The following is a 24695-nucleotide window of genomic DNA, read 5'->3' as shown; positions in this document are numbered from 1 at the left end:
AATACACTAAGGCAAAAGGTTGTGCCAAAAATAAATAAATAAATGAAATCAAGGGGCCAGGCGGTGGCATACCAGATTAAGTGCACATAGTATGAAGTGCAAGGACCCAGGCAAGGATCCCAGTTCAAACCCCCCAGCTCCCAACAGGCAGGGGGGTTGCTTCGCAAGCGGTGAAACAGGTCTGCAGGTGTCTCTCTGTTTCTCTCCCTCTCTATCTCTCCCTGCCTTTCAGTTTCCCTTTGTGCTGTCCAATAAAAATGAAAAATGTCTGCCAGGAGCAGTTGATTCATAGTGCTAGCAACAAGACCCAGAAATAACCCTAGAGGCAAAGAAATAAATAAATAAAAAATCAAAACTAACTACTGGCTATGGAAGTGTATGGCATGAATAGGGTGACAAGGAAAGAGCCTAGAAGTATCTAAAATGAATCTCAAAGACAGGTTAGGCAAGTTAAAAAAAAAAAAAAAAGGAACGGTGCAGGGGAAAGGAATATGGTTGTTTGGGGAGAACCCTTAGACTTGTTCTAATGTAGTGGTGCTCAAGCTTGAATGTTCATTAATATCACTAAGGAGCTTTAAACTCCTAATACCCAGCTATAGCTCATATCAATTACATCAGAATTGTTGCTTAGGTATTTTCAATAGCTACCTGACTTTGAAAATCACCTTTATATTGGATAGGAGAAATATCAGGGGGCAGTGGTGGCTCATCTGGTTAAGCACACACTCTACAGTGCAAAAGGATCCAAGTTCAAGCTAATTGTAATTTTAATGCTCCCTCTGGAAGAGAGGGAAAGATAGAGAAGGAAATAGAGAGACATTGTAGACTGCAGACCTGCTTTACCACTCATGAAGCTTTCCCCCTGCAGGTGGGGACAAGGGGCTTGAACCCAGGCCCCTGTGCACAGCAATGTGTGTGCTTAACAGGTGCATCATCACCTGCCCTCCCCCCTTTTCCCTCTGGTCCTGATTTCTCTTCCTTTCTAAGTCACACGTACTGAGAGAAATTGAGAGAAGAGGGGGAGACAGAAAAAGAGAGCTAGATACCTGCAGACCTACTTTACCACTCATAAAGTGTCCCCTCTGCAGGTAGGGAGTGAGGGCTCAAACCTGGGTCCTTGTGCAGGGTAATTTGTGCATTTATCTGGGTGTGCCACTGTCCAGCCCCCAATCTTTAAAATGTATTTATTTTTGGATAGACACAGAGAAACTGAGGGGGGGAGGGGAAGGAGAGATACCTGCAGCATTGATTTGCTTTAACACTTGTGAAGTTTCCCATGCTGCAGGTAGGAACTGGGGCTTGAACCCAGGTCCTTTAGCACTGGAACATGTGCTCTTTGCCAGGTGCGCCACTGCCTGGTCCCCACCAAAAAAGTGATTTAAGGTAGTTGTGTTTGTCAGTAATGTTTGGAACAAGTCAGCACTTGTTATGGATCTGATCCTCATGTGTGTGTGTGTGTGTGTGTGTGTGTGTGTGTGTGTGTGTGTGTGTGTGTGTGTGTGTGTGTGTGTGTGTAACGTGTGTGTTGGGGGGAGGAGAAAAACCAGGATCTTATGCATGAGTGATATTCATCACTCCAGGTTACTTCCTCATTTAGATCTACTGAAAGATAGATCAGTGATCTGGTAAAACAAAAACAAACAAAATATATCAGGGCTAGGGAGGCAGCAGAATGGTTATGCAAAGGGCCTTTCATTCTTGAGGCACCATAGGTCCCAGGTTCAATCCCCAGCACCACCATATACCAAAACTGAGCAGTACTCTGGTAAGCAAAACAAAACATCACAGCATGGAACTTCCCTCAGTGCTGGGGCTTAAACACTGGCCACAAGTGTTGCAAGGTAGGCACCCTATCTGGTAAGTTATTTTCCAGCCCCTAATTAAAAAATTTTCAATACAGGATGCAAAACACTTTTGTAAACCAGAATAAAGTAAATACAGAGCTTTTAATCATAGTAGTTGAAAGAGATCAAACTATATGCTGTAAGGGAGGGAAGGTCACATAGAACTTCTGTAGATTTGGGGGCTGGGAGATGTTGTAAAAACATTGAAAATTCTAAGTAGGAAGTAGGTTTTTGGAGCAATAAAGACACTGATGAAATTTGACCTTGGTTGGTGTGGGGGAGAGTGCTCTACGTGGAAAAATGTTCCAGAGTTTCTGGGCATGGAAACAAATAGCCTTGAGTATCAAGTAGCAGGTGGTGGCAGAGATGACCTAACCATGTTTATGTGTGACACAGAGAGAACTGTGTGACTCAGAGGCTATCCAAGTCTGCCAGGAACAAGCCAGAAAAGATAGGGCTTTCCTGGTGACTGAGCCTGAGTAATATAATCCAGCTAGCCAGAAAGAAAGCAATATACTTTTTTGAGAAAAAACAACTATCTACTTGAGGAAAAAATGACAGGAAACAGTACTGTATATAACTATAAACAGATAAAATCTCATTAATACTTATAGAATAGGAGAGCAGAATTCATCAACAAATGTAAGATTTTCAGCTTTTGTTTTTTGCCTCCAGGGTTATGGCTGGGGCTCGGTACCATGAATCCACTGCTCCTGGAGGCCATCTTCTCCGTTGATAGCACAGAGAGAAATTGAGAAAGGAGGGGGAGAGAACAATAGAAACCTGCAGACTTGGGTAGAGCGTAGATAGCATAATGGTTATGCAAACAGACTCTCATGCCTGAAGCTCCAAAGTCTCAGGTTCAATCCCCTACACCACCGAAGCTAGAGCTAAACAGTATTCTGGTAAAAAAAAAAAAGAAAGAAAAGAAAAAGAAACCTGCAGATTTCTTTCATCACTTGCGAAGCGACCGCTCCCCCACTCCCCCCACAGGTGGGGAGCCAGGGGCTTGAACCTGGACTCTTTCACAGATCCTTGCGCTTAGAGCTATGTGTGCTTAACCGGGTGCGTCCCTTGTCGCCCCCCCCAGACTTTGATTTTTTAAAAATATTTATTTCCTTTTGTTGCCCTTGTTGTTTTATTGTTGTTAATGGTGTTGCTGGATAGCACAGAGAGTAATGGTGAGAGGAGGGGAAGACGGGGAGAGAAAGACACTTGCAGACTTGCTTCACTGCCTGTGAAGTGACTGCCCTACAGATGGGGAGCGGGGGACTCAAACCAGGATCCTTACGCTGGTCCTTGAGCTTTGCACCACCTGTGCTTAACCCACTGTGCTACCGCTCGACTCCCAAGATTTTGATTTTTAAATGCCCTTGTCAGTCACAGCAGTGGGAGCCTACTATCTCAGAAAATTAAAAATCATTTATTCACTCATTACTGATATTATTTTTTTCAACTTTCTTTCTTATTTAGTATATATTTGATGAAAGGGTCTTGCTACCATAAAGAGTTAGTAAGCAAGGAAGGAGGGTATTTTAATTATCTTTCAAAAAAAAAAAAATCAAGCTAATGTTATGATATAAAGGGGAAATCCTGTCCTCTTTTTCCTCCTTAGCCAGTTTAAATTCTTACCCAGCCTGTCATTTCCACTGTTATACTGCCAATAATCCTACCCTCCCTTGCCTCATCTTCTTTTGATCATCCCCAGCTGGCAAGGCCCTAACCCAGGATGAATCAACATGTGCCTCTGCCCACCCTCCACCTGGGCTGCTGAGTGCTAGTGATGAAAATCTCACAATGGGGTAGGACGATACTGATAGAAATGCATCATTGCACCTGCAAATGGGCCCTTGGCATTAGCTTCCAGGATGATATCCTTCCAGTTATACTCTCATTCTATCCAAAGATTGTTTTAAACCTGCAGTCCTTTCAGATATGTAATATTTTCCCCCCTCTGATTCCTTGTGAATTCACAATAGGTAAAATTTTGTTTTTATTTTGTAAAGAGAACAAGAATTATATGAAAAAGGAACTGCTTTCAATTATAGACTCATATGTATTCATACATGGGTAGGTTGAAAAATACTATCCCAAATCTTTACATCCTACTATTAAGGAGAGGAGTCTAGCAAGGCTAGAGATGATATTTCAGTGTTAGATCTCATCAGACTTGCATCCCAGAGGTCACAGAGGCTCCAGATTCACTCTCTAAATCCAAGGTAAGCCAGTGCTGAGTGATGCTCTAGTATTTTTTCTCTCCCTGTCTCTCTCTCTCTCTCTCTCTCTCTCTCACACACACACACACACACACACACACACACACACACACACACACACACATATTCTCTTCTTCATAAAAATTGAAATAGGAGGAGGAGGAGGTGGAAGTGTGGAAGGAGGAGGAGGAAGAAGAGGAGTCTAGATGTCCACCTTTTGAATCTAAGATAGTCTTAAATCTTTTTAAAAATATTTATTTATTCCCTTTTGTTGTCCTTGATGTTTTATTGTTGTATTTATTATTGTTGTTGTTACTGATGTCATCATTGTTGGATAGAACAGAGAGAAATGGAGAGAGGAGGGGAAGACAGAGGGGGAGAGAAAGACACCTGCAGATCTGCTTCACCACTTGTGAAGTGACTCCCCTGCAGGTGGGGAACCGGAGGCTCCAACTGGTATCCTTATGCTGGTTCTTTAGCCTTGCGCCATGTGCACTTAACCTGCTGTGTTACCGCTGGACTCCATTCAGTCTTATTTTAATCAACAGAAAATGGTGGAAACTAAGTCCCAAAGGGACTTATACAAGAGACCTTACAGCTTCAACTCTTTTAGAAGACACCCATATTAGGAAGTTTGAGCCTGACAGCTAAATATATAAAGTCCACATGTAGAGTTCCATCAAAAACCACTAGCAAAGATTTAGCCATGTGAAAGAAGTCACCTTAGACCCTACTGCCATGACACGTCTATAACACTAGTTTTCTCTCTGCATCTGGTTTCCAGATTAAACCCTTTGCACTTGATAGTCAAGTGATCCACTGGTCTGCTCTACTCCTTCCCCTTTATCAGCTTTTGCTCTTTCATTCAGGTCACAACTAAAACACTGTCACTTTAAATTTTTAATATTTATTTGTTCCCTTTTGTTGCCCTTGTTGCTTTATTGTAGTTATTATTGTTGTCGTTATTGATGTCGTTGCTATTGGATAGGACAGAGAGAAATGGAGAGAGGAGGGGGAGATAGAGAGGAGGAGAGAAAGACACCTGCAGACCTGCTTCACCACTTGTGAAGTGACTCCCCTGCAGGTGGGGAGCTGGGGGCTCGAACCGGGATCCTTACGTCGGTCCTTGCGCTTTGAACACTGTCACTTTAAAGAGGCCTTGGCAAGTCACCCAATTTAGAGGTATCCCTTCCCAGTTCAGTTTCCACCATTAGCCTCACTGGAAATATACTGGTAAGCATAGATGCCATCCCTACCTTCCACCACCATTCTGCTTCATTTCCTTCTCAATCAATACTCAAAGCTTTCACTCTCCTGCACAGTTCTTACCACCACTTTCTCAACCCTCTGAATAAAGGAACTCTCATTCATATTCTTACATCTCCCTGCCCCACTGACCACACTTCTGGGTTCAGGACAGGCTTCTAATCCAGCTAATCCTGAGATTTTTCGAACTGTAACTGAGAAACAGAGTGAATTCCTCTCTAATGATAGGTTTGTCTGACACAGTATCAGCAACTGTTAGAGGTCATGTTTTAAGTTATGTGGAAGACTCTGCAAGAGCAAATGATCAGTGATGAAGAGGAGAAACATGCTTTTAAATTTACTGTTTGTTTAAATTTATTATGTATGTTTATATGTGTATGAGAGAAACCAGAATACTGCTCCATCTTTCTTTTATTATATCTTTATTTATTAAACAGAGATAGCCAGAAATCAAGAGGGGAAAGGGTGGTAGAAAGGGAGAGAGAGAGACAGCTGCAGCCCTGCTTCACCACTCGTGCTGCTTTCCTCCTGCAGGTGGGGACCAGGGGCTCAAACCTGGGACCTTGCGCACAGTAACGTGCTCAACCAGATGCGCCACCACCCAGGCCCTCTATCTTTCATTAGGTATTGGGGAACTCAGAGTCTTGGACATGCACTGCATTTGCTTTATTGCTAGAATGACTGCTTAGGCCCTAAGAAAGTTATTTTTGAAAATGGTTTTTGGTTGTGGTAATTTCCAAGGTCTAAATCATATCTTGGATGCTTGTAGACTTAGTTACAGAATGTTGGGCAACAATCTTTTCTTTGAAAAATTAAGAAAAACTAGCATGGTGATGGATCTACCATCGTTGTGTGTGTGTGTATTCTAAATGCTAATGCTTAATATACCCTTTTGTTTGTTTTTTGCCTCCAGGATTATCACTGAGGCTTGGTGCCAGCACTACAAATCAACTGCTCCTGGAGGCCATTTTTTTCCCCATTTTGTTGCCCTTGTTGTTGTTGTTATTGTTATTGTTGCCATTGATGTTGTTGTTATTGAACAGCACAAAGAGAAATCGAGAGAGGAGGGGCAACAGAGAGGGGAAGAGAAAGATAGACACTTGCAGACCTGCTTCACCACCCATGAAGTGACCACCCTGCAGGTGGGTTTCTGGGGGCTCAAACCTGAATCCTTATACCGGTCGTTGGCTTTGCCATGTGCACTGAACCCACTGTGCTACCGCCTGACCCCCACTTAATATACACTTTTAATGATACAGGTAATGACTATTCCACTTGCAGAAGAAAGAGTGGACACTGTTGACTTAAAGGAAGTTTTGGTACTGCATGCAAAAACTGAATTAAAAGCTATAGAGATGAGGAGACACCAACTCTAAGAAAATCCACTTGGATTATTATGTTAATATATCACAAAGCACAAAATTCTTCTGCACAAAGTACAGACAGTCTCAGTTACAAAAGGAGATGTCAAATGTTTTCAATGACTGTCCATGCCCTTATTATCAAGGTCCATTTAAACTTGTATAGAAATCACTAATCACTCTAATTAAACACAGAGGGGAAGAGGGTTGGAGGAATGGGTAGCAGGGATGGATTGGGTGGTGGTGAATCGGAACTAGGTCCTTGATCATACATGTGGTGTCGGATGAATTTGTGAGAGGCAGTATGAAGTTGTAGATCTGAAACTGAGTGTTGTACACTAATGTTACCTCAATTACAAAAAGCACTCCGGGAGTCGGGCGATAGTGCAGCAGGCTAAGTGCAGGTGGCACAAAGCACAAGGACCGGTGTAAGGATCCCGGTTCAAGCCCCCGGCTCTCCACCTGCATGCAGGTTAGTCGCTTCACAGTCAGTGATGCAGGTCTGCAGGTGTCTATCTTTCTTTCCCCACTCTGTCTTCCCCTCCTCTCTCCATTTCTCTCTGTCCTGTCAACAAGGATGACATCAATAACTACAACAACAATGAAAAACAATTAGGGCAACAAAAGGGAAAATAAATAAATAAATATAAAAATAAAAAAGCACTCTTATTAAATCTAATTATGTAAACATATACTGGGCACTTGGTGTAGGAGATACTAAGATATATATGGTAGAAACTCAGTCATTAAGATGGATATTTAAGGACAGATTTGTTTTCTAAGTGTATGAAATAAATAGTAAGGAAAAGATTATATTTAGATGCAAGAACCAGAAAACATTTTCATGACTTAGGCCAGTATTTGATGGGTTGGCTGCAAGAGTCAGAGATATATGAGGAAGCACCCAGACTTTGAGAATAGAGACAAAGACATATTTGTTATGAGTATGAAGGACAATGTGAGTCAATGAAGGCCGGAACTTGTTGCAGGGAAATGACAGAATGACTCTCTACTGGCGATTATTTGCAGAAATAGGGAAATTCAGGGCACATATAATGTGTTCAGTTCTAGAAGTCATAAGTTTGAGATGATAGAATATCCCCTTGGGCTAAACAGGAGACAGCTGAAGTTTGGGGCTGGTGTTTGGGAGATGTGTTTGGACAGAATATGTTAACTTTGAATGTAAATTAAAGCCACATTTTATGAAAGAAGCATGAATATTATTTGGGGGATTGTTGGGCTCATAGACCAATGAGGATCATCGATTCCTACAATGCTAGTGGAGGTCATCTTGGCACAAAGAGATGTATCAGTATCATGTGAGGTTGACAACTAAATTTAAAAGACTGCTTCATATCCCTGGTATGTTCAATTCATTCAAGCAATAATTAAGTTCAGGGCTGGAGAGGTAGCATAATAGTTATACAAAAGTCTTTCATGCTGGGGCTGGGTGGTGGCATACCTGCCTGAGTGCATATATTACAATGCACAAGGATCCAGGTTCAAACTCCTGGCCCCACCTGCAGGGGGAAAGCTTCACAGGGGGTGAAGTTGGGCTGCAGGTGTCTCCCTCTTCCTCTCTATCTTCTCTTCCCTCTGATTTCTCTCTGTCTCTATCCAATAAATAAAACAATTAAAACATTTAAAAAATAATAACAAAAGTCTGTCATGCCTGAGGCTCCAAGATCTCAGGTTCAGTCCCAGCACCACCATAACCCAGAGCTGAGCTGTGCTCTCTGTGTGTCTGTATTGCTCTCTCTTTTGTATTTTATTTTATTTTTTCCTGTATTGAGGGGATTAATAGTTTACAGTCGACAGTAAAATACAGTTGGTTACATTTCTGTTTCCACACAACTCTCTAATTCTGCACCTTGGTCCTCCTCCACCATCATGTTCCAGGACCTGAACATTCCTCCCCACCCCACCCCAGTCCTTTACTTCGGTGCAATACATCAAATCCAGTCCAAATTCTGCTTTATGTTTGTGTACTTCTCTTTTATTAAAATAAACAAATAAAAATAATTAAGTTTGAACTCATTCTCTCACTTAAGAGGAAATCCATTCTGACAATAGCTTGAACTCCTTAAGTTTCTAGAGTGTAAAATGTGTCACAAACCCTTTAGAAGACTACTGTTTTACATCTGCAGGTCACTTTTTTATAGAGTGAGAGACTGGAACACATCACTGTTATTTTATGCAGTATTGGGGATTGAACCTAGGGCCTCATGCATACCAGGCATGCACTCTATCACTGAACCACTTCCTGGTCCCTAAAGGTCACTTCATATCTTTCATAATTGAGTCTCAAGTTGTAGCTGTGTCCTTTCTTCCAAGCATAGATACACAATCAGGCTGACATTCTGGTATAATAAGAGTAAATAGCGGCTTAATGCTAAGTATTAGGGAAAAAATTGGCCAGGGAATTAACAAATGGGTAATCTGTTGGAATTTTAAGCATGAGGTTCTGAGTTTGATCCCTGGCATTACATGACACACTGGTCTTCTTTCTCTTTCACGTGTTCATTAAGTAGTAAATGAATAAGTCATTTAAAAGCCTGCATTTTAGATATCACAGGTCCTAAAACTTCACTCAAACTCTCCAGTATGGAGCCCAACAGATTCTTTCTTCCTTATATCCCCATTCTGATTCTATGCCAAAGAAATGAGTCATCTTGCACCACCATCGTTCGCCAACCTGGAGTTCAGATCCATTGTAGTAAATTTACTCTATGTTAGGGCCTTTTATATCTCTATTTTCAGAGAAAGAAACTGGTGGTTCAAAGACACACTGCCAATCAATGGCAAAGCAGGACTGAAACAGTGACCCACTTAACCAGAAAATGCACTTAAATATTTAGTAATATTTAATGTATTAGATAAAACAACTCTAAGGAAAACCAACTTAAACCTGCAGTGAAGTCCCTACTTTCTCCAAGAGTATTAATAAGAGAAGCTCCCTCCTTTTTTTTTTTTTTAAATGTAGTTCTGGGGGATAAATTCAGGGACTTGCATATAAATGATAATATTGAGTAGCTTCCAGGGACCAACTTTTATCATCTTTTAATTTAGAGGGTAAGAAAGAGATCAAGAAAGAAGAGACGCCACAGAAATACTCTCCTATCCATGGAGTTCTCCCTTGTGCTGTCCATTGTTGTGCCAGGGCTTGAACTCAGGATCTCACACGCGATAAGTTATTACAGGGAATAAGTTTACAGGGGAAGCTATCAATATATCCTGGCCCAAGAGAAGAGTCCCTTTTCCCTTTTTGGTGCCAGATTCTCATGTTTGCACATTACTACTGCTCCTGGCTGACTTTTTTTCCTTTTTAATTTCAGACAGAGAAAAATGAGTAGGAGAGAGAAAAAGAGAAGAGACACCATAGCACCCCTCAGCAGTTCATGAAACTGTTGTATATGATATTCCCATATGGTGCCAGGGTCTAGAACTCACATTCTCATGCCTGGCAAAATGCACTCTGCTGGGTGAGCTATCTCCTAGTCCCTTTCGACTTCTTAGGAGGGTTTTTAATAAAAACAATGTTACTCATACACAAACATTTTTGACATAGATATGCATACTCATTAATTCGGCAAATATGCATTTCAACCAAGGCCTCGTCTTAGATGTTATGGTAAATATGACTTCCTGTGTAAATTTATAACCTAGCAAGAGAGAGAAAGAAATAAAAGACAAAACAAAATTTGACAAAAAAAAAAGATAAATAAAACTACTTTGATGGGTTTAAAATTGCTGAGGGAGATTATGGTTTTGGAGAAGCTCTAGTGGCAACGGTAGCAAGTAGACAATGTAAATTAACACAACTATAAAAATTAACATAAGACCCAAATATAAAAATCAGAGGCATAAATAAGGGATGAGACAAATGAGAAATTTCAGGACACCAGCTTTCCATCAGTTGACACCATTCCTACGTTAAATAACAAATTAGCTTTCATAGTTTTACATTCACAGCTGTACTAATGGCAAAATTTAAAGATAATAATGTCTAAAAATTGCTGTCTTTTTATTTTTTAAAGATTCTTTTAAAAAAGTATTTATTTATTTCCTTTTTGTTGCCCTTGTTTCCATTGTTGTTGCAGTTATTGTTGTTGGATAGGACAGAGAGAAATGGAAAGAGGAGAGGAAGACAGAGAGGGGGAGAGAAAGATAGACACCTGAAGACCTGCTTCACCACCTGTGAAGCTACTCCCCTGCAGGTGGGGAGCCAGGGGCTCGAAGTAGGATCCTTCTGCCAGTCCTTGTGCTTTGCACCACGTGCGCTTAACCTGCTGCGCTACCGCCGGACTCCCTAAAAATTGCTGTTTTATAGGCAGTTTGGCATAGGAAATCTATCCTCAAAATAATGACTTTTCTTAATTAGTACAATGGTCATCTGTCACACAACTAACAAGATTCAGGAGCAGGGTGGACACCCCTCAGCAATTCACTTTTATTGATGTTTATAATGTATGTCAGAGTTGACATCTCTCTGCATTCTTTTACTCTATTTTTGGATTTATTTACTAAGGTGAAAGAGAGAACCAGAGCACCACTCTGGCTCTTGTAATGCTGGTGGATGGAACTTGGGATTCCATACCAGAGTCCAGGACTCTATCCACTAAGCACTTGCCAGGCTGCCATTCTGCAGTCTTTTATCAGACTGGAAAGTGCCAAAACCGGGGAGACAGCAAAATGACTATGTAAAAACAAAACAAAACAAAACAAAACAAAACCAAAAAACAATTTTCATTTCTGAGGCTCTAAAGTCCCAGACTCTACCCCGCACCACCGTAAGCCAGAGTTGAGCAGTACTCTGGTAAAAAACAACAAACAAACAAAACAAAGAAAACACCAACAGGTAGTCCGTGAAGTGTTTACGAATAGATTGAGAGATAGAGACTGGGATTAGATGGTGATAATGCCCTTTAAAAGCTGGGATTCAGAAGTGGCACAAAGTGTAACTCTAATACAAACTCACCTTCCTCACATGAAATTTAGTTTCATGACTTTCTAGTCCAAATCAAGCTGTAGAGACATCGCCGTTTAAAAAAAGAAAGAAAGAAAAGAAAAAAGAAAAAATCGTTTGCCCCTTAGTGACCCAAACTCAGCACGCTGTGGACTACTAGTCCCATCATGCCACAGGCTGCGGCAGAACACCCAGTAGGGTGTAGCCACAGAGGAGCTGCCCGAGCGTTCCGGCAATGTGGTCCCGAGGCCCAGCAGCCATCGGGGCAGTCCACGTGGTGTGTCCGGCCGCGGACTGGGGCCGCACTTCTCCGGCTCCCTGCGCGCGGTGGTTGGGGTGGCGGCTCTGGTGGGAGCGGCCAGCGGCCGCGGAGCCGGCGGGCCATAGGGCCGGAGGCAGCCGGAGCCTTCACGACGATTTTGCGACAGTGGCGGCCGTGTTCCGCGCGCGCTCTCCCTCCGCCTCTCTGTGAGGAGGCACCGGCTGTTGTGCGGCGCTGCCTTTCTGTCGGGGTGGCTGGAGGGAGCGTGAGTGAGTGCGTGCGAGCGTGTGTGAGGAGAGGGCGAGGCGGGAGTGCGCGCGGGAGAGGAGCGGAGCCCGCCGGGCCGCCCGCCCGCCCACAGCTCCCCGCAGCGGGCCGAACTCGCGGCCCCGGTTGCGGGCGCTCCGGCGCCCCGGGACGGAGGGAGCGCGCGGGGACAAGGGCAGAGGCGGCCGCTCCCCGCCCCCAGCCCGCTCCCGCGGCCCTCGTCGCCCGGGGGTGGGGGGCGCCTCCACCGCCCCGCTGCCCCCCTGGATGTCCCCGGCGCCCCCGCGGGGCCTGCTCCTGCGCCAGCAGCAGCGCTCTGGCCGGCGCCGCGGCCGCCGAGTGTAACGCGGGCGGCCTCGCGGGGGCGGCGGCTGTCGGCGCGGCCCGGGTCCCCACCCCTGCTCCGCGGCCCCTGGACCCCGCTGCCCGGCCCGGCAGGCGGTGACAATGGACTATGACTTTAAAGTGAAGCTGAGCAGCGAGCGGGAGCGGGTCGAGGACCTGTTTGAATACGAGGGCTGCAAAGTTGGACGAGGCACTTACGGTCACGTCTACAAAGCCAAGAGGAAAGACGGGTGAGTGCGCGCGCGCGCGTCCGCGGCCCGGCAGGTGGCGGGAGGCCGCGGGGGCTGAGCGGGCGACACCTGGAGGAGACGTCGGGGCGCCCGCCGGCTCCTCCGCGCCTCGGTCCCGGTGCGCAGGTCGGGCAGGAGTTGGGGCGCTGGGGCTTCAGGGCCAGCCGAGAGAGACCCTGGAGCTGAGCTGCCGCCTGTCGTCTACTTTGGTGGCGAGTCGGGAAGAGGCTGCCGTGTTCCCTCCCCGGAGATTTCTCTTACTTTTCACGGGTTTCGAGGCGGGATTGAAGGGGAGAAAAATCGTTGTAGGAAACGACCCTGGAAATGATTTCAGGAGGTTCGATGCGTTGTGGTGACTACAGTCGTCCGCTCGCCCTCGGGTGACACGTTCACCAGCCTGGAAGGGAAGCTGCGGTCGCCCCCTCCCCCAGCCCCCTCGGCTTGCGATTGATTTGTTGATCGGATGTGTGCACATCTTGACCTGAGGGGAAAGAAAGCAGCGAGGACACCTCCTGAGGAGTGCCGCCTCGTGATCACCGCCCCAGACATGTGGCAGTTGCTATCATTAGCTGTGAGTTTCCCACAGAACAATGGGGGCTTGGTGCAGGGTGGGTGTAGGGAAAGGCCAGTGGCTGACGGGGCCGTCCTGTTCAGGCAGCCCCCTCGCCCCAATTTAGCGGCTGGCAGTGAACTTCTCTGTGCTTTAAATGTTCTTGCCTGGAAATAATTAAGTCTGTGACTTTTAATGTGGCCAGTTCAGTTTCTTACACAGGCAAGCGAAGTGTTCATTTTTCCTTTGTCACTTAGATGAACGTCATGCAATATTGACAAAAGAAAAGGTGATTTCTAGTGGAGAAGAAAATATTTTCTTCTCGTTTTCCTCTTACAAGACTCCCGTCTATCTCTCATTTATTTATTTATTTTGCCTTTGTCACTAGAAAATTTGCTGAAAGAGAGTGCCAAAGCTTATTATATAATCTTTATTATAAACATGGTGGCTTTACTTAAACATCGCTGGTAGTTTACTTAGCTACTGTTTAACGTCTAAAATAGTTACTTTTTTTTTTTTTTTTTGCAGAGTGGGATGGGCAGTATATTAGCACTACAAAAATGAAATAAAGCTGAAATTAGGGGGAAAGCCATTTTTATTAGTGTTTAATATTCTGGGTACTTGGAAAATAAGTATGTTTTTACCGAAATATTTTTCTTAGATTTACTGACATGTCTTTCTAAAATAACTCAATAGACCCTAAGAGAGAAACAATAATTCTAATTAACTGGAATGTGCTCTTCGATGCTTATATGCCGCACTAAAGCAGTGCAGGCAGATATCTGCAGAAGGTAGGGACTTGAAAACTTGATGTTCTAGCTGTTGCAAGCAATTACAGTACTTTTACTGAAATAGCCTGATGATATCTAAACCGTCAGCATCTCAAGTATTGCTGAGTGTTGTTTATATTTTTGTTTGAAGAATTACTCTGTAGTAGTATGTTTTAAAAAATCTGCATGTTTACTTGCCATACATTTTTAAGAACTTTAGCCATCTGCCTGCCCCCCAGTACTATGCAATCTTGGGCATAGGTAAAATGTCCACTCTCATAACATGACACATTGTCATACATTTTCTCAGTCATGTGTTTAGCAAAATTCTAGTGACTTTAAATTATTCTTAGTCTCTGAAAGAAGCCACTTCTATTTTCATAAGTTATCTATTTCAACTACTAAATATACACATTTTGAAAACTTTGGTTTAAGATTTTATTTAAAATGGTAACATTGTATATTTTGGTTAACAGTGTAGGAAAATTGTGCAATTTTAAAAACAGTTGAAATGTATAATATTTTCATACTTCTAGTCATTTGTTATACCTGAAAGATAGCATTGCATTTTGGGGGGGATCTCCAATTTTGTTTATAATTACTTGGGTTTGTTTTCCAGTAACCTTTAAGGTTTGTATGGTGGATTTTTTTTTTTAATGCATCAAATGTCAAGAGAGCTTTTAAACTACTTAAGCAGTTTTTGTTTTCCAGAGGGAATATTTTTTTGGTTCAGCTTCTTTTTTATTACCTCACTCTGGTAAAATATAGCATTGTATTTATGAGGTTCTTTTGATATATCAGTGAAATGTAATTTAGTGCATTTTAGTCCTGGTAAAATAAAATTTGTGGCTGTTTAATCTTTTATAAAAAGATGATGAATAAGTTGTTTCTAATATTGATTTACTTTCAAATTGAATTATGTATTCTACAACTGAAATTTCAGAGTGCTCTAGGAATACAGACAGTTACACCTCCAAAGAGAACACTGGTACTTATATTTATTGTAAAGTAAAATAGATTTTGTTTGGACAATGTATGTAATATTGTATCCTTTAAGTTGTCCAGTGAGCATCACAGAACTCATATTACTAGTAAAAGAATTTAGGTTAGCAGAGTTAGCTTCTTAAGCTAGTGAAGTTTTGGGAAGTAAAACAATTTGATAGGTTGTTTCTTTTTTATTTTTAATTTTTTACATTTTTTTAAAGAATTTACTCATGAGAAAGAACCAGACATCACCCTGGTGCATGTGCTGCTGTGGACTGAACTTGAGACCTCCTGGTTGAGAATCCAATGCTTTATTCGTTGTGCCACCTCCTAGACCACGAGAGGTCATTTCTTTGATGTAAAGTATTAGTAATACTGTCCTGCTGGTATTCTATACTTAAGACAGATTCGACATATTAAGGAATGTAGAAGGATGAAATACTTTTATTATATTTGAGGCATGACTACATGCAGAAAAATGATCTTTTATAGCTCTGCTAATTTCAGATTCTAATAGAGTTAAAGTGTAATTGGACAATAAATCTTAGGAATAATTTGCTCTCACTGTCACCATAAATGAGATGGTGTCCTCTTTGCCTGGACACCAAAAAAGCATTCACTGTGAAACGGGAATTTGTTTTCTTTCTGTGTCAATTGTGTTTCCTATTTGAAGAATTTAGAAACTCAAACTCATTTTGTTTGAAAGAATGGAGAAATGTGAGGGGACAGAGGACAATTTGTGTTTAAGTTTTTTTAAATCATTGTAACCACTGGATTTCATTGGGATTGAAAATCAATTTAGAATGTGGATTATCTCCGAAAGAAAAATGTGGAAGTTGTCTTGAATAGGGTTCTGCTATATACTCTTTGTTCAAAAGAACAGGTAATACATAATTAGGATTTTACGTGTCTATGTGTATGTGCTCTGTGTATCTACAGAAAACTTTTGTTGGTGCACTCTCATAAAACACCCAGAGTAGGCAGTGATGATGATGCTAGCTAAGTTATTGAGTGTTAGATTACGTCTTTAATCTCTACAAGTAGTCTGGTGAAGTAATTCTGTTTTTCAGTGTCCCAGGTATGAGGAAAGGCTTACAAAGGGTAAGCAAATACTGTCTATGGTTATATGGCTAATTAAATGTCAGAGCTGAAATTAGATTATAGGTAGGTCTGTTATTTCATAGCCTGTGCTCTTAATCATTACTCTTATATAAATAGTATATTAGAATAGACATGAAAATTTAGTTTTTAGTGAGCTCAGAAAATAGAAATGTCCTGTCACAAGGCTAGTTTTTTAAATTATTAACTAGTATAAATTATTAGTACATTTCTGAATGACCTTGGTTCTTTCAGGTGTCACAGAATGATGTATATAGATTATGTATGTCTGTCCAAATATAATGAAGCCTGTTAAGACAATGAAATTTTCCTCATCTCTAATTTGGGGAGACTGGAGTTTTGATTTCATACTGCCTTTGATTACCTGTGTGATCTTGGTCTAGTTATTTGTAAGATTAGGGAATTTGAGTTGGTTTACTTTGAGAGTCATTTCTATTACAGTTCTTTGAGCAAGTAAATTGATGAATATAAGTTGTAATACTTCTGCAAGACTAGGTAAGCACCTATTAAAGCTGATTTTTTTGTTAAACAGTGTTACACTTCCATATTTTTCAGTCAGATTCTTTAATGTGGGTTCTTATCAGGCAGCCAGAAATAAGTTAGGAAGAGAGGTAGCATAAAGGTTATGAAAACAAACTCTCATGACTGAGGCTCTGAGGTCCCAGGTTTAGTCCTCTGTACCACCATAAATCAGAGCTGAGCAGTGTCTGGGGAAGAAGCAAAACAAACAAACAAAAACAGAAAAAAACAAACCTAGGTAACTCTCAAATGTTAAATCTAACTTGTCTTCTATCACTTCAGTATTTTCCTATTTCCCATGTTAAGATGATGGGAATACGACCGGGAGATGACTTGACCAGTAGAGCTCATACTTTACCTAAGAATAAAGACTGGGTTCCAGCTGCCACTTAGGAGCACCATGCGAGGGGAATGCCTCTTGAGTGGTGGAGCAGTGATGTGGTGTTTTTCCTTTTCTCTTACCTCTTGCCTAGAAAAATAGTTTGCCAGGAACTGTGGAATCATACAGGGGCAGTACTCTAAAAAATGAAAACCATTGGCATAAAAGAAAAAGATGTTGAGATTAATTTTGACAACTGACAGATTCAGTGTTATTTATTTACTTATTATTTTAAAGATTTTATTTATTAATGAGGAAGATAGAGAACAAGACGTTACTGTGGTACATGTGCTGCCGGGGATTGAACTCAGGACCTCATGCTTGTGGGTCTTGCCTTAGCCACTGCACCACCTCCTGGACCACTTATTATTATTTTAAAAGCCATTTTTATTTGTGATTAATAGTGATTTACCAGTTTATAAGATTACTGCATTGCACCTACCATCAGAGTTCTGTGTTCCCCCCACCCACTCAACGATGACCATAATTTTTAATCAGTTTTAATTCCGTAACTGATTAATTTGATTGAATCCTTTTGTTTCCCCCAAAAGTAATATGATATTTCCTTCTGGATATTGTTGAACCCTGTGCTTGTGTTCAGTTTGATTTAAATTTTCTTCAAATAATCACAAATGCGGAGTACAGACATATGATCACTGTAGCACTGGGGATTTTGCATGCCCATTGTGGAGTGTTCCTTATAACCTTTTCAAAATGCCATGTAAAGGGCTATGGATGTAACTCACTGACTCAGTATGTGAGGCCCTGGGCTTGATTCCCTGTAAAATAGACAGTCTGTCTGTCTGTCTGTCTGTCTGTCTGTCTCTGTCTCAGAAAGGGACACTCAGAATATTTACTATGTACTAATCATCTACTTGTAGTTGAGTTGAATTTATCCCCCTTAGATACTTTGTACTGAGATCCACTATTGAGGCTACTTGACTGTTTTGTGCTTTGTCTCTCTCTGTCTCTCTTTTTTTTAGTGGTGAGACTGGCAAACTAAATTGATTGACTTGGGACTTAAGTCATTTGATTATTACTTTACTGTTTTCTTCTCCAACATTTGAAGAATTTTGTTAATTCAACAGGTATTTATTGGACCCATCCCTTTAAGTATTAAGGGTACAAAGATGAGGAAGATTCTTGGGTGAGAGTAGATAGCATATTGGTTATGCAAGCAGACTCTTATGCTTGAGGCTCCAAAGTCCCAGGTTCAATCCTACCACCACAAGCAAGAGCTGAGCAGTGCTCTGGTAAAAACAAACAAAAAACAACAAAAGAGAATTATTGTAGGATGTTATGCTGGGGAAATAACATGAAAATAAACTATAGCAATTTTGTTTTGTGATTATGTGGTGCTGGAAAAATGAATAGATGGCTTTGGACATGCACAGAACTGTCTAGTGGCCTCCCTGTCCCATTCCCCTTTTTTATGTTTTTTATTTATTTTATTTTATTTTTTTTTTTTAAGGATTATCGCTGGGACTTGGTGCCTGCACTATGAATCCACTGCTCCTAGAGGTCACTTTCCCCCTTTTGTTGCCCTTGTTGTTTATTGCTTATCGTTATTATTGTTATTGTCATTGCTGTCGTTGTTGGGTAGGACAGAGAAATCAAGTGAGGGGAAGACAAAGAGGGAGAGAGAAAGACACCTGAAGACCTGCTTTTCTCTTGTGAAGCAAAACCCCCCCCCCCCTGCAGGTGGGGAGCCAGGGGCTGGAACTGGGATTCTTGGGCTGGGCTACTGCCCACCACCTCCTTCTTTCCCCTTTTTAAACTATGCTCTTAGAGGAGAAGAGTAGGAAAGATAGCAAAGTGCCACTCCACTCAACACAAAGTTGTTCTCTTTGATACTGTCCATTTTGTTGCCAAGTGCTGTTAAGGACTGAACCCAGGGTATTATGAACAGTGAGACATCCATCCATCCCTCTACCCACTCAGAGTCATCTCCCACCCCCTAAACTGTAGCATTGTATTATAGTGAGCATCATAATAATTAATTCAAGGTACAATTAGAACACAGATATGAAAGCTCTTAACTGCCTAGGGTTTTCAGGGAAGTCCTATCAAAGATGGCAATATTTTGCTTCATTCTTAGAAGACCTCTGGAAGATCTTATCAGAAAGAATACTTCAATAGCGATTGGATGGTTTTTATTAAGCCTTTACAGACCCCAGCAAAAAGAAAAAAAAAATCCACTCTTTTACCTTCCCATACCTGTTCCTTGCTAACATTTTGAGCTTTTGCTGTATCTGTAGTACTATATGTACATGTAGTACGAATGTTCTGTACCCACTAAACATGATGAAGCTCTCTTACTGTTCTTTAAAAAATATTTATTCCCTTTTGTTGCCCTTGTTTTATTGTTATAGTTATTGATGTCATCATTGTTGGATAGGACAGAGAGATGGATGGAGAGAGGAGGGGAAGACAGGGAGAGAAAGATAGACACCTGCAGACCTGCTTCACCGCCTGTGAAGCTACTCCCCTGCAGGTGGGGAGCCACATGTGCTTAACCCACTGTGCTACCGCCCGACTCCCTAGGCTCTCTTACTGTTATATAACATTGAGCACAAATTTATCATCAAGCACTGAACATCATAGTTATTTGGATGACAGTTTTTTTTAAAGACTTAAAAAAATCATTATTACCTTTATTTATTTTTTGTTTAGAGACAGCCAGAAATTGAGGGGAAGGAAGTAATAGAGAGGTAGACACTTGCAACACTGCTTCACTACTTGCAAAGCTTTTCCCCTGCAGATGAGGACCAAGGGCTCGAACCTGGGTCCTTGTGCATTGTAACCTGTGCATTCAACTGGGTGTGCCACCATCTGGCCCCTGGATGACAGTTTTCCATCACAGAAGTCTTGGTAAAGCAGAATATAAGCAAGCTCTGAATTCTTTCTGATTTAAGATGGTCTCTTGCATGTGCAACTGCCACTACAGAGCTCCATGTGGATTATGGCCTTGGATAGCAGGCAGTTGTGCTTTAACTTCACCTCCGTGAAGAGTAGGGAACTAGAATTTTCTGTTCTGGTGGTAGCAATGGATTGAAAGGAAATTTCTCTTGTGCCTGTCTGATATGTAAAGAGATAGGGAAATGACTAGCATGCTGACTTTCATTAGGCAAATTGAAATAATAACAAATTGAAGAAATTACTTTGGGGTATTTGTGAACTTAAGTAGCTTTCCAAAAATTTTTTTTGTGTGTTCAGACTTCAGACTTTGAAAATGTGGTCCATTTGTAGGTTGGGAACTCTATATGCCCAGAGGTGATAAATACATGTTATTCTCTGTGGTTGGTTGGTTCTCATGTAGTGTATTTTATTCATGAATTGAATTCTAATGCTTTCTTTATTGCTTTTCTATTCTTAGTTGCTGCTAGAGAAATAAAATCCTACTGTCTTTCCTTCGGAACAGTTTATAAATACTTACCTTTATACCAAGTTAGGTAGACCTTGGTCATTTTCCTTTGTTACTTAGAAACTATTGTGAATTTTGTTTCTAGCTATCTTTTGTAATCTTAAGGCAGTTCTTAATGTAAACATTGATAAGTGGCTTTTACCATTTATTTTGTTCTTACTTCTTGAAAATTTTTTAGTATCCTGACTTTAAACATTCTTTATTGTGGCTGTTGTTAGAGTCACTAAAACCAGTCCCTACTGTATTCAGTGCCCTTCAGATGTGTTAGGGCAGGAAGAAAAATGCTGGGAATCCCTTTTAAAAATCGAAATGTATTACATACTCAGCACTGTCTTTTTAAAATTGCCCTTTTAAAACAATGCTTCCACTGACATTTAGTATAGTTATCAGGCTGTGTAAGCTTCACTACTATCTACTTTCTGCATATTGTCATTACCCCAAAAAGAAGCCTCATGTCCATTACCAGTCACTCTTCATTCCCTCTCTTCCTAGCCCCTATATTGTCTTTCTGTGGGTCGACCTATTCTAGAATTTATATAGATGGAATCACACAATATAGACATTTCTGTTTTTTATATTTTCAAGATACTTCCTTGTTGTGCATGAATTAGTACTTTTTTCTTTCTGTGATTGAATCATATTAACATTGTATGAATGTATCACATTTTGTTTTCATGCACTATGATGGACATTTGGATTTCTACTTTTTGACTATTGTGAATATCACTGCTATGAACATTCGTGTGGGAATTATTATGTAGATAGCTGTTTTCCATTCTCTTGGATATATAATTGGATAGGTATGGAATTACTTTATCATAGGGTAACTAACTCTGTGTTTAACTTTTGAGAAACTGCCAAGCTTTCAAAACATTTGGGAAACTACTTTTGAGTGGGTCGACTATGATTTTATTTAGGTCAGAGGTCTTTGACTTTCATCTATAAGACCTGATTTAACTTTCCTTATGTCTCAAACTTTGTTAATACTTTATAATAGTTATTCTGAAATACAGAATAATGCCACTGCTTCTTCTCCATCAAATCAGACCACCACTCAAGTTTTTCTCAGGTAGCAAGCACTTTGTGCTGAAAATGTTTTCTTCTCCATTGGAATAAGCTCTGACATTTAGCTTCAGAAATACTGACTACTTTATTATTATTTTTAAGTATTTATATATTCCCTTTTGTTGTCCTTGTTGTTTTATTGTTGTAGTTATTCTTGTTGTCATCGTTGTTGGATAGGACAGAGAGAAATAGAGAGAGGAGGGGAAGACATAGAGGAGAGAAAGGTAGACATCTGCAGACCTGCTTCACTACTTGTGAAGGCACTCCCCTGCAGGTGGGGAGCTGGGGGTTCCAACCAGGATCCTTAAACCGGTCCATGTGCTTCTTGCCACATACGCTTAACCCGCTGCCCTACCGCCCGACTTCCCTACTTTATCTTAACATAGGGCTCTAGTAACTCCCTCTTCACTCATCATCCCACAGAATATAGTTATTGATATTTCTTCATAGATGCATTCTGTAGCTACTTCAGTGTATATGTGGTTAATGTTTATATGTCCTTTGGGTCTTTCTGGTGAATGTTTATTGGTTAGATACCATGGATTTCCTTTAGGGTAGTTAGTGATTATAGTCCTTTTGGTTTCTGACACATCGCCAATTGTCAACAGCCATTAATTAATACTTAAAAAAAGTGATGCACTGAAATTCATATTAGAAAATCTTCCACTGAAATTTATGCTAAAAGTAGGACTGGGAGCTTGTTTACTCAGTAGATTCCTCTCCTTGTGTGAATGGCACTAGACTCTAGATGGTGGAGCAGTGCGGTGATGTCTCCTCTGAATGTGTTTGTCTTTCACTTTCACCACTTGCTCTTGCAAAGATTACTTGGGCCAGGTAGTCTGCTCAACAGTGTCATAGTGATACACTAGACACTAGGTTCATTCCGTTGCCACATTCTGGTAAATATGATAAAATAAAATACTTGGATTAGGTGAATAGAAAAGTAGCATCTTGGGAGTTGGGCGGTAGCACAGTGGGTTAAGCACACCGCAAAGCGCAAGGACTGGCTTAAGGATCCCAGTTTGAGCCCCGGCTCCCACCTGTCGCTTCACAGGTGGTGAAGCAGGTCTGCAGGTGTCTCTCTTTCTCTCCCCCTCTCTGTCTTCCCCTCCTCTCTCCATTTCTCTCTGTCCTATCTTACAACGACGACAACAGTAACAACAACAATAAAAAACAAGGGCAACAAAAGGGAAAATAAATATAAAAAAAGAAGAAAAAGTAGCATCTTGTGAAGAGACTTAGATAAATGTTGATGGATTGGCAAAATTGATTTAAGAATAGAATTACACAAAACCAAAAGCTAAAGCAGAGGCAAACTTTGTTAATTGGCTGAACCCAAAATTGGAAATTATACCACTACAAAGAGTAAAATAATTTTTCATAGAGACCTTGTAAATGAGTCAAGTAAAAGAGAATCAAGCCTGTATTTTTAAACTTAAGGAAAATACAGACTCTGAACTAGAGTTGTCTTTTTAAAAAATATTTATTTATTTAATATTTATTTATTCCCTTTTGTTGCCCTAGTTGTTTTATTGCTGTAGTTATTATTGTTGTCGTCGTTGTTGGATAGGACAGAGAGAAATAGAGAGAGGAGGGGAAGACAGATAGAGGGAGAGAAAGATAGACACCTGCAGACCTGCTTCACCGCCTGTGAAGGGATGCCCCTGTAGGTGGGGAGCCAGGGGCTTGAACCCGGATCCTTAGCCGGTCCTTGCGCTTTGCGCCACAGTGCACTTAACCCACTGTGCTACCGCCTGACTCCCTACTAGAGTTGTCTTTAAAAAAAATTTTTTTATTATCTTCCCTTTTGCTTCCCTTGTTTTATTGTTGTTGTAGTTAATTATCATTGTTGTTGCTGTTGTCATTGTTGGATAGGGCAGAGAGAAATTGAGAGACAGAGAGGGAGAGAGGAAGAGAGACACCTGCAGACCTGCTTCACCGCTTAAGCAGCTCCCCTGCATGGGGGAGCCAGGGCTCAACCGGCATCCTTACTCAGATCCTTGCGCTTCGCACCACGTGCGCTTAACTTGCTGCTCTACTGCCCGATCCCGGAGAGTTGTCTTTTAATTTTATCTGTGTTTCTTATTTGAAGTTTACTTTTGTTACATGTGCAATAAATTATTTAGACAAACTGCAATAAGTTATTTAGACAAACTGCTAGTCTGGGTAACTCATTATTATTATTATATATATTTTTTAGAGGGCAGGGAGTTACGTTTATTTTACGGTTAACGGGTTACAGGCCGATTCAAACCAGACCAGTACACATTTCAGTACCTAGCTTTATCAGTTTCTTTTTTTTTTTTTTTAATTTCTTTATTGGGGAATTAATGTTGTACATTCAACTGTAAATACAATAGTTTGTACATGCATAACATTCCCCAGTTTCCCATATAACAATACAACCCCTGGGTAACTCATTATTTATCTTTCTAGACAAACTTAAAAATCTCTTTAAGTTTTGGTTAGAGAAATGTCTCTGTGGTAGAGCATATGACTTGCATACTTGAGATCCCAGGTTAGATTCTTGACACACACACACGTGCTAGAGAGTGATCTGGTCTTTCTCTTATCAAATAAGTAAGTCTCTAAAAATCTGTAAGTTTGGGAGTTGGGTGGTAGTGCAGCAGGTTAAACACATGTAGCGCAAAGTGTAAGGACCAGCATAAGCATCCCGGTTCGAGCCCCGGCTCCCCACCTGCAGGGGAGTCGCTTCACAAGCGGTGAAGCAGGTCTGCAGGTGTCTATCTCTCCCCCTCTCTGTCTTCCCCTCCTCTCTCCATTTCTCTCTGTTCTATCCAACAACATCATCAATAACAACAACAATAAAACAAGGGCAACAAAAGGGAATAAATAAGTACATACTTTAAAAAAAATCCTTAAGTTTGGGAGTCCGGCGGTAGCGCAGCGGGCACAAGTGACACAAAGCGCAAGGACCGGCGTAAGGATCCCGGTTCCTGGCTCCCCACCTGCAGGGAAGTCACTTCACAGGCGGTGAAGCAGGTCTGCAGGTGTCTTTCTCTTCCCCCTCTCTGCTTTCCCCTCCTCTCCATTTCTCTGTCCTATCCAACAATGATGACATCAAGAACAACAATAAATACAACAACAATGAAAAACAAGGGCAACAA

General features: G+C 41.3%; 2 protein-coding genes across 10 annotated transcripts in view; one reads left to right on the top strand and one right to left on the bottom strand.

Moving 5' to 3' along the window:
* Window positions 1-11777, bottom strand: part of RNF6 (ring finger protein 6) — a 33895-nt gene extending 22118 nt beyond the window's left edge. The window contains exon 1 of the mRNA XM_060191708.1: window positions 11666-11777. The gene's annotated coding sequence lies outside the window, so the exon portion shown is untranslated. The remainder of the gene's footprint in view (window positions 1-11665) is intronic.
* Window positions 11778-12623: 846 nt separating this feature from the next.
* Window positions 12624-24695, top strand: part of CDK8 (cyclin dependent kinase 8) — a 243254-nt gene continuing 231182 nt past the window's right edge. For 8 of the 9 annotated variants that reach the window (XM_060191713.1, XM_016190607.2, XM_060191712.1 and 5 more), the window contains exon 1: window positions 12626-12757. In XM_060191713.1, the coding sequence (XP_060047696.1) occupies window positions 12630-12757 (128 nt within the window). In that variant the 5' untranslated portion in view covers window positions 12626-12629. Of the gene's footprint in view, window positions 12758-13066; window positions 13329-24695 lie in introns of all 9 variants that reach the window. The other variant, XM_060191714.1, reaches the window with a different exon arrangement.

Source organism: Erinaceus europaeus, chromosome 5 (genome assembly GCF_950295315.1).
Source record: "Erinaceus europaeus chromosome 5, mEriEur2.1, whole genome shotgun sequence".
NCBI lineage: Eukaryota > Metazoa > Chordata > Mammalia > Eulipotyphla > Erinaceidae > Erinaceus > Erinaceus europaeus.
This window is presented reverse-complemented; position numbering and strand designations above follow the sequence as displayed.